At 44.8% G+C, this 12,628-nt stretch overlaps 1 protein-coding gene across 2 annotated transcripts in view; it reads left to right on the plus strand.

The window, feature by feature from the left end:
- The first annotated feature begins 2,160 nt into the window (after positions 1 to 2,160).
- The window catches only part of USP46 (ubiquitin specific peptidase 46), a 68,066-nt gene continuing 57,598 nt past the window's right edge, over positions 2,161 to 12,628 (plus strand). Inside the window, exon 1 of one of the 2 annotated variants that reach the window (XM_034958835.3) lies at positions 2,161 to 2,451. In XM_034958835.3, the coding sequence (XP_034814726.1) occupies positions 2,416 to 2,451 (36 nt within the window). In that variant the 5' untranslated portion in view covers positions 2,161 to 2,415. Of the gene's footprint in view, positions 2,452 to 4,978; positions 5,271 to 12,628 lie in introns of those variants that run through there. The other variant, XM_055111561.2, reaches the window with a different exon arrangement.

The raw sequence follows: 12,628 nt of genomic DNA on the forward strand, positions 1-12,628 counted from the left end.
GTGAAGCTAAGATTATGATTATTCTTCTTCAACCCAAGAATTTTCCAATTTAGACCTGTGAATACCACACCTGTGGAAATGTAAAATGTATTTAATCTTTCATAAGTCTGACAAGCTCTGCCATGTTCAACTGATTTGTTGTGTATGTAATTCACTGCCTGAGTTTCAATCTGGATGTCTATATTGAACACTTCAGTTTTAGGATATATACCATTAAAAGGTATGCAAAAGATCCTTTTAACTTGCTGATATAGCACTCAGTAATCAGATGCTGTTCAATTTCCATTATGTCGATGGTGTTTTCAATCCTGTGAACTTTGCAATCTATGCGCCAATGTTGGCAGAAATACTGAACTCTTATTACAAAATTTTCATATCATTTAAAGCTTTAGATTATTGCCTTTATAGTGGAACTTCTGTGAAACTGAGTCCTGAAATCTGAGTTTTAGCCTTGAGGTTGCTCCTGACCTTGAGACATTAATACTCAAATCTTAAAGTTTTCTGGGCCTCCGTGCTGGGATTGGTCATAGTTCAGTTGTTTCCTGTCTTCTCTCTTCTCTTCCTCTCCCAGAGTGCTCAGCCCAGGTTACCACACCAACTTAATCTGTAACATTTCGGTAAGTCATCTGGGCAGGATACTTGATCCTCTAAGCCTTATGTGACTGATCTGCAAAAAAGGAGATAATAGCATGTACCAGCTGATAGTTATGGTGGCGATTAAAGGAGATCAGGAATGTAAACATTGGGTGCAGTGGTTCACGCCTGTTGTCCCAGCGCTTTGGGAGGCCAAGGTGGGATGATCGCTGGAGCCCAGGAGTTTGAGATGACTCGGGGCTGCCCAGCCTCAGGCTGGGTAACATAGCGAGACCCTGTCTCTTAAAAAACAGAGAGAGAGAGAGAGAAGAAAATCAGTCATGACTTACAATGGAAGAAATTATCATCAGGATGTATTTGGAAATAATATTTAGGTTGAAAGACTTAAGCAGGAATATTATTTCTCATGTCCACTGGAAAACACAGTGACATGACTCCCAAAACCTTCAGTCAACAAGTCTGTCTTACTGTTTCCTCCCCAGATTCTAGGGATATTAGCAATCAACGGCTCTCAAATCTTTACTCTTGGTTAGATAAAAGCTATCTTCAACTAATTTTTCTTCTGATTCAATTTGTCATTAAATACACTGATCTAAGAATTTATCACGCATCTCACTTGTACAATTTCTCCTTTGAAAGCATCGAATTGCAACCTTGTATGTGTAACTGTTCCACACATTCAGAAATGGGCCCCTTCAATTCGCGTGGACCTATCTGCTAAGTGGTGCACAGACTCGCGCTCTGAGCCCGCAGCCACGACCTTTAATGCGGGAAATGAGCATGATCCCATACAGCGCCCATCTCAACAACTAGAGGCTGGGTGCACCCGAAAGGGGTATGCCTGCCTTGAAGATATGGAAAAGTTTTGTTTTCGTTCTTTCCACTCCTTGGACAGTCCCTAGTGCTTGCGCGGAACCGGGACGTCTCCTTTGGACCCGCTAATGTCACAAGCCGCCCGAGCGCGCCGCTGCTGGCCTCTGCCCAGACCCGGATTCCTCCCCCTTCCCGGCGCCCTTTCTCGGGCGCCCGGCCCGCAGCTGGCGAGGGCTCTCTGACCGCTCCGGTGTCCTCGCCCCATTTTACTTCTTGGGTCCCCGCCGGTGCCATCTGGTTGGAACCCTCGGGAGGAACTAAAATTAGTTGGACGTCGCCACCCCTACCCCTCGCCAAAAAATAAACACCGGGGGCTGCCGAGGCCCGGCGGGAGGAAGGCGACGAGGAAAAAGCGAGGACGGAAGGCGGCCCCGGGTTCGCCCCGGCCTAGGCCGCCCACTTCCCCACCCCGCGCACCGTACCGTCCCCGGCTCCCTGGCTCCCCGACGGCGAGGAGGGCCGCCGCTTCCGCGTCGGGGTCGGCCGGGGGACCTGCGAGGTGCGGCTGCCGCAGCGGCGTGCCCCGGAGCCTGGCCCGGCATTCCAGTCCGAATAGAGAGAGGCAGGGAGTCAAATGGAAAAGCAGGAGGCCAGGCCTGGGCGGGCGAGCTGGGAAGGAGGCGGCGCGGCGGGGCCCGGGAACCCAGCCTGGAGCGCTCTGAGCGGCCGGCTCGGACTCACGCGGCGCGCCCGGGCCGCCCCTCCTCCCCGCGCCGCCGGCCGCGGCCCAGGCTCCCTCGCTCCGCCACTCCCCGCCCCTCCGCGCTCCCTCCCCGCCCTCCCCGCGCCGCCGCCTCCTCCTCCCGGCCTCCCTCTCCCAGCCAAACTGAAAGCCGGACCCCAGGCCGCCGCGCTGCCGCCCGGCCTCCCCGCCAGCGCGCCACCATGGGCAGTCCCGGTTTCCCCTTGTAAAGATGGCGGTGAGGGATCGCTGCAACCTTTAGACTAATGACTGTCCGAAACATCGCCTCCATCTGTAATATGGTGAGTGGCCGAGCCGCCTCGGGGTCGCGCCCGACTCGCGGCGAGGCAAAGAAAGGGAAGCCCGAGCTGCACACACGCCCGGTGGCTGGGGCGGCGGGGGCGGCGGGGTCCGCGCCGCCAGAAGTTCCTGGCCCCCGAGCTGGGCGCGCGGCCGTAGCCACCTCAGCGGCCGGGGAGGGTCCCCGAGCCCCCCGCGCCCGTCTCAGCCCCGGGACCCCGGGACCTCGGAACCCGCCCGGCGATCCCAGGGCCGCGCTGCTGCGCCCCCCGCCCTCGGGTTGCGGTGGAAGCGGCTTGAGGGAAGGGAAGCGACCGAACCTGAACGTCCCCGGGGAGGGGGTGGGGGATAAGCTGGAGGTGAGGGGCACCCATCCTCTTCTTGGGGTCAAGACAGCCTTATTGGACGTCCAGACTGCCCTCATCTCATTTTGAGTTCAGTCCTTCCGAGGTGTTTAAAATTCACTTTGCAATAGCAATTGTGTATCTGGAGAAATCGGAAATGTAATAAAGCTGTAAAAAAAGTGCAAAATTGTGGCTGGAGAAGTGAACTTCAACCTGGTTTGAAAAAGCACCGTAATTTGCTCCGCATGCCTCAGTTTCCCCATCTGTGAAAAAGGGACAAGGATCTGTGGCGGTAATATTTGCAGGCCCTAAGGGTGGGGCGGGCTGTGGGCTTGGAGGAGGTCTCCAGGGTTATCCTGCCTGATCCGCTGTAGACCTAGGGGAGGCTGGCGGGCATGGATACAGCCAGGGACATCACTGGGTTCTGATGCAGTCCGAGCCCATGATGCGGTGGTCACTTTAATTTGGGTTTCCCCCATTGCTTTCCCTTTTTCTGTAGGAAGAACCTCCAGCCCTTGGGTCCCCAGGCTGGACCCTGCTGGCGCCTCCACTTGTCAGAGCCTTTGGGGAGCTCAGATTGGAGTAAGGCATTGCTGTCCCTTGCAGGGTGAGATGATGTGTGTTTTGCCTACATTCTTTAGACTGCACCCCGCCTCCCCTCTAGCCCCCTCCCAAGCGGGTCCCCGGAGGCAACACGTGCTCTTCCAGTGCCAGTTTGAGGAAAACCTCCCTTGAAGCTAGTAATACTGGCCCCTAAAGGGAATCCAAGGAAACTTGATGGAGAAGCCCTGGTGTAAGGTGATCTGGCAGCCCTTCCCCCATCACATAGCTTTTTAAATCTTCTGTCCCACATTCTGTTGCAAGATCAACACATGGCAAAGGAGCATTAAGAAGCCTTGTGTTAGCTCAGGGATGGAATTGAGACCCGCTGGCTTCAGCTTTCAGTACAGTGGGACGTGCCACTGTCACGGCCAGCAGAGCAAATGCTGGGGCCTCCCAGAGTGATAGCTGCACAGGTACTGGTTGGTGCCGGGCGAGTTCCATACGGGGAGTGGATCCTAGAGCCTTTCTGTTTTCTCTTTTTTCCTTTCTCTGCGAGGAGTCAGATTTCCTCTTATTCCTGTGGAGGGGCTGCTTGTGAAGAGGTGATGCCTTCTCAGTTTCTCTTCTACGACCAGTTCCTGAGGGAACTGTGAATCGGGAGCAGCTTGAATACTCCTTCATGTCTGTTGGTGTGGCCGCAGGCCTAAGGATACTACAGGGTAGTGAGGCTCCTACCCAGCCCTTGGTGGTGTTCTTGTCCTGCTTGTGTGTGGTTACACCTCTCTGTGTAGAAGCAGGCTGGAAACTTGAGAGCTAGCATGCCCCTAGAGGAAGCCAGCCCCCAACCTCCCCCCACGCGTCCCCCCACCCACCCTCAGTGCTGCGGGGGCTTTCTGGCACACCTGGGCTGAATGTCACAACGTGTTTCAGTGAAACTCAGTCAGGGAGACAGGGTGTGGGGAGGACCTGAGAGGAGCAGGCCAATACTGCCCTGAGAGTTGACATCTCAGGTGGAGACCTAAAAAGGTACCAAATTTAGGACCATCACCCAGATGAAGTGAGGAACCAGTAATTCATTAAGTAAGGAGTCTGATGTTCTATTTAGACGCCATGTCTAGAGAGTGACAGAGTTTGGGTTCTAATGTCAGACTTCCTGGGTTCAGGTCCTGGTTCTTTTTTTTTTTTTTTTGACAAGGTCTCACACTGTCACCCAGGCTGGAGTGCAGTGGCATGAACATGGTGGCTCACTGCAGCCTCCACTTCCCAGGCTCAAGTGATTCTCCCACCTCTGCCTTCTGAGTAGCTGGGACTACAGGCACGTGCCACCATGCCTGGCTAATTTTTAAATTTTCCATAGAGACTGGGTCTCCCTATGTTGCCCAGGCTGGTCCCTAATACCTGGGCTCAAGTGGTCCTCCCACCTCAGCCTCCCGAAGCGCCAAATTACTGCCGTGAGCCACCATACCCGGCAGGTCCTGGTTCTAACACATGTTGGCTTTGTGTCCTTGAACAAGTTGTCCGGTCTTAGACTTTCCTTATCTACCAAAAGGTGATGTTAATATTGTTGTATTACTCGGGCACAGGGCCTGGTACATGGCTAGAACTCAGTGAGTGTCATTGTCAACATCATCTTTCTCATTGTTATGTCATCTACCAGGTGTTTAAGGGACAGTGGAGATCATGCCACTTCAGACCTGGTGGAAGCAACCACTAATATAAACACCTCCCATGTATAGGAAGGCTGGAGTGGGAATCCTTAACCCCGCCCCCTGCTCAGGTCAATCCCCCACCCACCGCCCCCGCTGTCCCTCCCAGTCTTCCTTCCCAGAGGGGAAGGCTGGGTATGAGGAAACTGCTGTCTTTTCACTGGATCAGACGTAAATATTAACTGGACCTCTCTTTAGATTCTTTGCTCAATAATGAATTGTTTTCAGGTAGGTGTCTTACAGGTCCCTTCTCACTGCTTAGCTCCTCTGTGGGCCTCTTACTGACGCTTCCCACTCCTAAATTTGGTCCCAGCTGGTTTGAGTAGTTGTAGTAAGAGCAAATGGTGATTGCATTTTTTTTTTAAGCACATCGTTTAACATATTTTGAACAGGCTGATATGTGTTCAGAAAGGATATTAGAAGGTACCATTTTTCTGGGTAACAGGAAAAAACGAAGATCTATCATTGAAAGTGGATTTGTTTCCTCCACCAGATAAGAAAGGACCCAGCAGAGCAGAAACCAAATTTGTAGCAGATACTTCGTGTGATTGAGAACTAAACATCCCCTCTTTTCCCCATACTTCTTGTGCCAGTTTTAGATATAGGAAACTTGGAAAATATCTTCATTCCTCCACTTACCCACCCACTTGCTGAAGTTTTATTGTTCACTGGAAGTTTAGTACTAGTTTCTATTTGTTTTAATTTTTCTTCCATGTGAATTCCTGCCATGGTAATTCTTGATGAACTTGCTCAGGGCAAGGCAGCTTGGCCACACAGCAGTGTCTGGTTCAGAGATAGTAAAGCTTGTTTGGCTGGTGTGTTGTAATTTTCATAATGCACTAGCTGCTACCAAGCATGAGGAAATGTCTTCTGTTGATAATCCTCTGATTTTTGTCCAGACCAATGGATTTAACTTCCTATATATTTTTATGGCCCTGCAAATGGAAAGTTTTTGTTTTTGGGTTTTTTAAGTTTCCTATTTGAAGAGCTTGAGAAATTTTCTAAAAAGGAAGCATTAGTTAGAAGAAACCAAATGTGACATACCAATGCAAGTTGCTTCAGATCATCTAATCTTATTTCATTTGTTAATAATGCTGTAAGATGTACCTCTGAGAAAATGCTGTGTATCAAATGATTACGAGTTTTGTTCCGATAAATGGCCATCTGTTGAGGACCTGCTATGTTGGTGTTGGCACAGACTATACTCAAGTGCTTAATAAATGAATGAGGTGAGTCCCTGTCCCCAAGGGGCTCAGCTGTTCCTTATCTTGTGGGTGTTAACATTGGTAAAGATGAAACAATTTCAATACAGTGTTATATCAGCACAGATAGAAGTTGAATAAACTCCCAGCAGCTGTACAGTGGAAAGACCGATTAACACAACAGGACATTTCAAAAATACATTCTCGTTTGACCAAAGTTGTATACACATTCTGCTTCTGGCTTTTATTTTATATGAGGACATGATTGTAGTCCGTGTGAGTTAGAATTGAAATCTGCACCATTGGGTGTCTCTCCAGTTAAGCATGAATCTAATGGTGCTTTTGGGCAAACTGTTGTATTTCCGGAGACCTTAGTTTTTCTCATCTTGTAAAACTGATTTTCTGTTTTTGGTCATGAAAAGCTTCATAGTAGAATTTCTTAGATAAAGCCTTTATGAAAATCTGCACCTCTTAATTGGTTAGCAACCACTTCATTACCTAACTACCTTGTTTAAAACTGTATTGAACTTATGACATGTTAGCATTTTAGCGTCTGTAGAACAGCCTCAGGATAATTTTTGACATCAGTTTGAGTGCCAGATTTTAGTTCTTTTAAATAAATGAGGTAGGCTGGGCATGGTGGCTCACTGGTAATACCAGGACTTTGGGAGGCCGAGGCAAGAGGATTCTTTGAGCCCAGGAATTCAAGATCAGCCTAGGCAACATAGTGAGACCCGATCTCTACCAAAAACAAACAAATAAAATCATGTAAATAAAAACGTATCATATAAATAAATGAAGTTATCTGGAAATAAAGGGAAAGTAAACATTAAAATTTTGAAACAAAACTAGAGTATTTTTATAGTTTTATCTTGATAAGTCAACTACTTACCTAAGGCAAGTATTTTGAGAATGGTTGGAAACAATTTTTTAATTATTAAAAAATATGTCAATCTTGTGATTTGGGGGAACAGATATCTTGCCTTTTCCTCTGTTACTATTATTCATGCTTTCCATTCTCAAAGATAGTTGGCAATTATAAGTTTAGTTAATATATCAGCTAGGTGTAAAGTCATATGAGGGTCTACTCTGATAGTTGCTGGGGTTAGAAAATACAGTCTGAGGTGAGGTGGATTAATGTTTAAAGAAAAGAAATTCTGTTTTTCTGGCCCCACTGGTCTCATATGCAGAGGTTTATATTAGGTCGGGACCTGACAATTAGTTCTGTGGATTTTTCTGTTTTTCTTGGACTCCTCAGAGAAAACAAAGTTGAATGCTGGTATTTAGTTAGAATGAAAGATTATGATACCTTTTCTGTATAACAACTTTATGTGCTTCAGTTCACTCCTACCATAAAATCTGTTTATTTATTCTTCACTAAGTGGAATTTTGGTATGTTTGGGTTATAATTGAAAGGCATTTTCAATTTTGATTCTCTTAGCAATTAAGAGAAATTTCTCTAGCTCAGATGTCTTTTTTTTCCCCCTCCTGGTCTTTCTAGTTAGTGTGAATAGATTGGGGTTCCATGATGGTATTAAATTCTGTGGTATCATCAGAAAGGTATTTGGTAACCACCTATCTCTATCTCTAGCTTACCCATGAAGCCACCCAAAGCTAACTAACTGGAAGAGATGTAAAAGATGGTGTCTTTTAGTCTAGTTAACTTTTCTGGTCTAATTATTTTAATGCAGCTTCTTATAACAAACCTTCAGTTGTGGTGGAACCAAATGCTGATCTAAGGGTTTGAAAGGCCTTGGTGGTCTTTAAGAGAAAAGGCCACCCAAAAATCAATCAGCAAAATCTTTTTTTTTTTTTTTTTTTTTTTTGAGATAGAGTTTTGTTCTTGTTGCCCAGGCTGGAGTGCGATGGCTTCACTGCAACCTCTGCCTCCTGGATTCAAGTGATTCTCCTGCCTCAACCTCCTGAGCAGCTGGGATTACAGTTGCCTGCTACCATGCCTGGCTAATTTTGCATTTTTAGTAGAGATAGGGTTTCACCATGTTGGCCAGGCTGGTCTCAAACTCCTGACCTCAGGTGATCCGCCCGCCTCAGCCTCTCAAAGTGCTAGGATTATAGGTGTGAGCCACTGTGCCCTGCCACGAAAACATTCTTGAGACGAACTCTGTGTTAGCGAACAACCCTAACAGTAAAGGGTTTTTGGAATATTTCTCTTCTGGGACTATGGCTTGAAGTTTGAGGGATGTTGTAAGTGCTGTACATGGAAGTTTACCCCAATTCTCAGAATGATTCTTTGCAATGGATAGTTTTAAGATCATGGTGATGGGACTCTGTGGTCCCCAAAGCTTCACTTTACCCTCATAGGGCCAACCTTCCTTTTCTTCCTCAAGTTCCAATGCCACTTTTAGAACCCTCAGATACTTTTTAAATTAGCTCAGACTTTGGCTTTTTTTCTGAGTGATGGTGAATTTTAGACATACAGAAATGTGGAATAATAGAGTGAATAATCGTGTACTCCCCACCCAGTGAAGAAATAAAATACTATATATACATTTAAAACCACCTATGAGTCCTTCCTGATCTCATTGCCTCTCCCCACAGAGTGACCACTATTCTGCATTTGGTGTTTATTGTATATTTTTATATTTTTACTAGATTTGTATGCATTCATAAACTAGATATAGTGTATTTTTTCATGTTTTAAACATGCTTTATAATATTAAACATTCTTCTCAGTTTGCTTTTATTGTTTAAATTGTGATTTTGCTATTTATCCATTGAGAGACACATAATCCTAGTTTATTTTAACTGCTGTATAACATTCCATTATATAAATATGCTATGACACATTCATTTTAATGTTGTAAGCAGGTTTACAAATTTGTGAGTGTGCTGTTTTAATGCAATGAACAGTTGTGAACTCATCTCCCTGTGTATAGTATACACAGTTGACAGTTGACAGTTTCTCTGTGGTGTAAACCTGGAAGGGAATTGCTGGGTCAAAGGAATTTGATCGTCTTCTTTAATAAGTTGCCTGATTGCTCTCCAAAGAAGTTATACCAATTTGCATTCCAACCAAGCAGCGTTTGGGGGTTCCAGTTGCTTCACATGTTTGCAGATATTTGATATTGCTAGACTTGATGTTTTGCCAATCTGATGGGTGTGAAATTGTGCCTTTGTGGTTTAAAATTTGCACTTTTCCTGTTTGCTAGGGGAGGTTGAACATCTTTTCATGTGTTTGTTATGCTGGTTTGTTTTCAACTCAGGGGCCTGAGAACAGTTTTCCAGGTCTTGAAAGTCAGGATTGTAGTTTTGGTTTTGTCTGAAAACAGGGACAATGAAGAAGGGACAGTGAAGAGGAAAATCAAGGAGACCAAAGCAAAAGTCATGAAAGGTAGGGATGGATTGGAAGATGCAGGTGAAAAAAATGATGGCAAGATAATCACTGTGGAGGGGTGAAAACTAGTAACAAAAAGATAATAGAGTAGCACTGAGAAGATACCTTGAGTTTTGAGAGTAAATTTGGGAGACCTGCCTGTGCCAGCCAGGCCTTGTTCAAGCCACATTTGCTTTGTTTAATTGACATTGGCTTTAGTGAAAATCGTGTCTGGGGCCTGTTCTGGTGAGAACAGCAGCAAAGCTGGACTTGCAGAGTTTTCCTGTTTACCCAGTTGCTTTTTCAAGTTCTTTTAGAAAGGCATTGTGAAACGATGGTCATCTTCCTAAAATACATTTCTCTGTCCTTCAGGTTAGGTACACAGTGCAGGAAAATTTTTATCTGGATCTGCTTGAATATATACTGGTGGAATTACTGTCTTAAATATTTAGAAAGTATTCTCTACACTTCATTTTAATTTTCAGAGTATGATGAGTATTACCTCATTAAACAAAGAAATGTATGGTTTTAAGTTCTTTGGTGTACCAAAGAATGGTGCCCACATGTGCATTCTCTTATTAAAAATTTAGACTCTGGGGTTCATCACCCAGAGAGTTTGATTAAGTAGGTCTTAGTTGGGGCTCTGGAATCTGCCTTTTAAATTAGTGTTCCCTCCTCCTTCTACTCCCTCCACATTCTGTTATAGGTGAGCTGAGGACCATGCTTGGAGAAATATTGCTTCCCTTGGGTAATAACCTCAGCCTCTTAAAAAATATTGCTTAAGAAATTACCTGCCATGTGAAAGTTTTAAAAAAAATGAATGTAAAATTATTTAAGCTAGTAACTTAACTTTTTCTGTTCTTTTTTCTCTTTCTTTTTTTTTTTTTTTTTGAGATGGAGTCTCACTCTGTTGCCAGGCTGGAGTACAGTGGCATGATCTCAGCTCACTGCAACCTCTGCTTCCAGGTTCAAGTGATTCTCCTGCCTCAGCCTCCTGAGTAGGGTACTACAGGCACGTGCCCCCTTGCCCAGCTAATTTTGTATTTTTAGTAGAGACAGGGTTTCACCATGTTGCCTGGGATGGTCTTGATCTCTTGACCTCGTGATCCGCCCACCTTGGCCTCCCAAAGTACTGGGATTACAGGCGTGAGCCACTGCACCCGGCCAACTTAACTTTTTCTTGATATTAAATAGCCAGGTTTTGTATTAGTTTATATATTCAGAACAGAGATTTTCAGCACTGGCTTTATATCATATCACCTGTGAAGCTTTTAAAAGAAATTTTAAAAATAATAATTAAATCACAAAACATTAACATACAAAAAAGCATGAAAAAATAATGTTATATATGTTTACCTACCCTTCAGATTTAACAGATATTAAAATGTAGCCATATTTGGTTACTTTTATTTTTAGACATATTACTGTAAAAACAGCACTAACTCTTTTTAGACTCTTTTACCTTAAAAACAGACACTAACTCAACCCAATCTCTTTCCTTTCTCTTCCTCCCAGAGCAAACCATTTTCCTGAAGTTGATATGGTGTTTACCAAACATGTCTTATACTTTACTTTGTATTTATGAATTCATAAGCAATGGATTGCAACGTTTGTGTGTGGATAAAACCGTGTAGCTTTTTGCAACTGTCTTTCTTTACTCAACAAGTATATTTGAGATTATGTCAACACATAGAAGTCGAGTTTATTCATTCTGACTGCTCTGTAACAGGATTCTTTGACTTAACCACGGTTTACTTATTTAGGGACAGTTTGGTAGTTTCTACAATATTCTCTCTGGAAACAGTGTTGCAGTGAATGTTCTTGCTTCTGTCTTCTTTGCTCAGGTGTCTTCATTTCTTTAGGGTATAATCCTAGAAGTCAATATGCTGCTTTTAGGATGCGCCCATCTGCAGCTTTGCTAGGTGTGTCAAATTGCTCTCCAAAGTGGTTCCAGCAATTGGAGCTTTATTGACATGCAGTTTCTAGGGTCCCAGTCTCCAGCGTTTCTGACAGTATGTAGATGTAGGTAGTCTGGGGTGAATTTTAGGCACCTGCGTGTGTATGTGTGTGTGTGTGTATTTTAAGTGCCACAGTTGATTCCGATGTGAGCATCCAAGGTTGAGAAACCACCATGTTAGACTGACAACTCTATGAGGGCAGGAACTGTATTTATTTTATTATTCAGTGTTGATTTCCCAGCTGTCAGCACAGTGCCTAGCACATATGTGGTTGGTGCTCAATAAATAAATATTGATAAATGAATGAAGGGATGTAATTTGGTAGAATGGAAGAATTGCCTTGGAGTAAAGCAGTATGCCTCCAATTTTATCATGCATAGGCATTAGCTGGAGGTCTAGTTGAAATGTCGATTTGGATTCAGCACGTCTGGGGTAGGGCGGAGATTTTGCACTTCTAACAAACTCTCTGGTGGTACAGATAATGCTGGTTTCGGGACCATTTTTAGAGCAGCAAGGCTTTGGGAAAAACAAAACAACTTCTATTTTCCATATAGTTGTAAAGTGGAGGAGTTTGGAATTCAGAATCCTGTTTGGTAAATCTCAGATCCTATTTATCTTTTTACAACAAAGGTAGTCAATGAAATACCTTCTTTAAAGCTTTTTGGGGAGCATCAGAAGAGATCCTGCCCATGGAAGCACTGTGTGAGCTGTGATGCCGTCATGCTTGTTAGTTTTCATAATTATTCTCACTCTTTTAGTTCATCATTATTTTCCTTCTGTTTGCTCAAAGTGCAAAGCTGTTGGTATTTCAGGATCCAGTGAAATTCTACTTCCATTTTGACCTGCTATCCACATTTAGTGGGGCACTTTGGGAGGAGTGACATTGGGGAAGGAAGTTGGCAAAAGCAGAGGCCAAATTCACAGCATGGTTTGGTTCTGACTGGGTGCTGTGGTGGTGAGGGGTCCCTGTGGCCCTGTTTCTGTGGTATTGGGAGACACGGGTAGAGAGAGGCCCACAGGACTCTTCTAATCATTGCTGTAGTGGATGACAGGACAACAGGAAACTGTCTAATTGGGTTCCCAAGTCAGATA

Source organism: Pan paniscus, chromosome 3 (assembly GCF_029289425.2).
Source record: "Pan paniscus chromosome 3, NHGRI_mPanPan1-v2.0_pri, whole genome shotgun sequence".
Taxonomy (NCBI): Eukaryota; Metazoa; Chordata; class Mammalia; order Primates; family Hominidae; genus Pan; species Pan paniscus.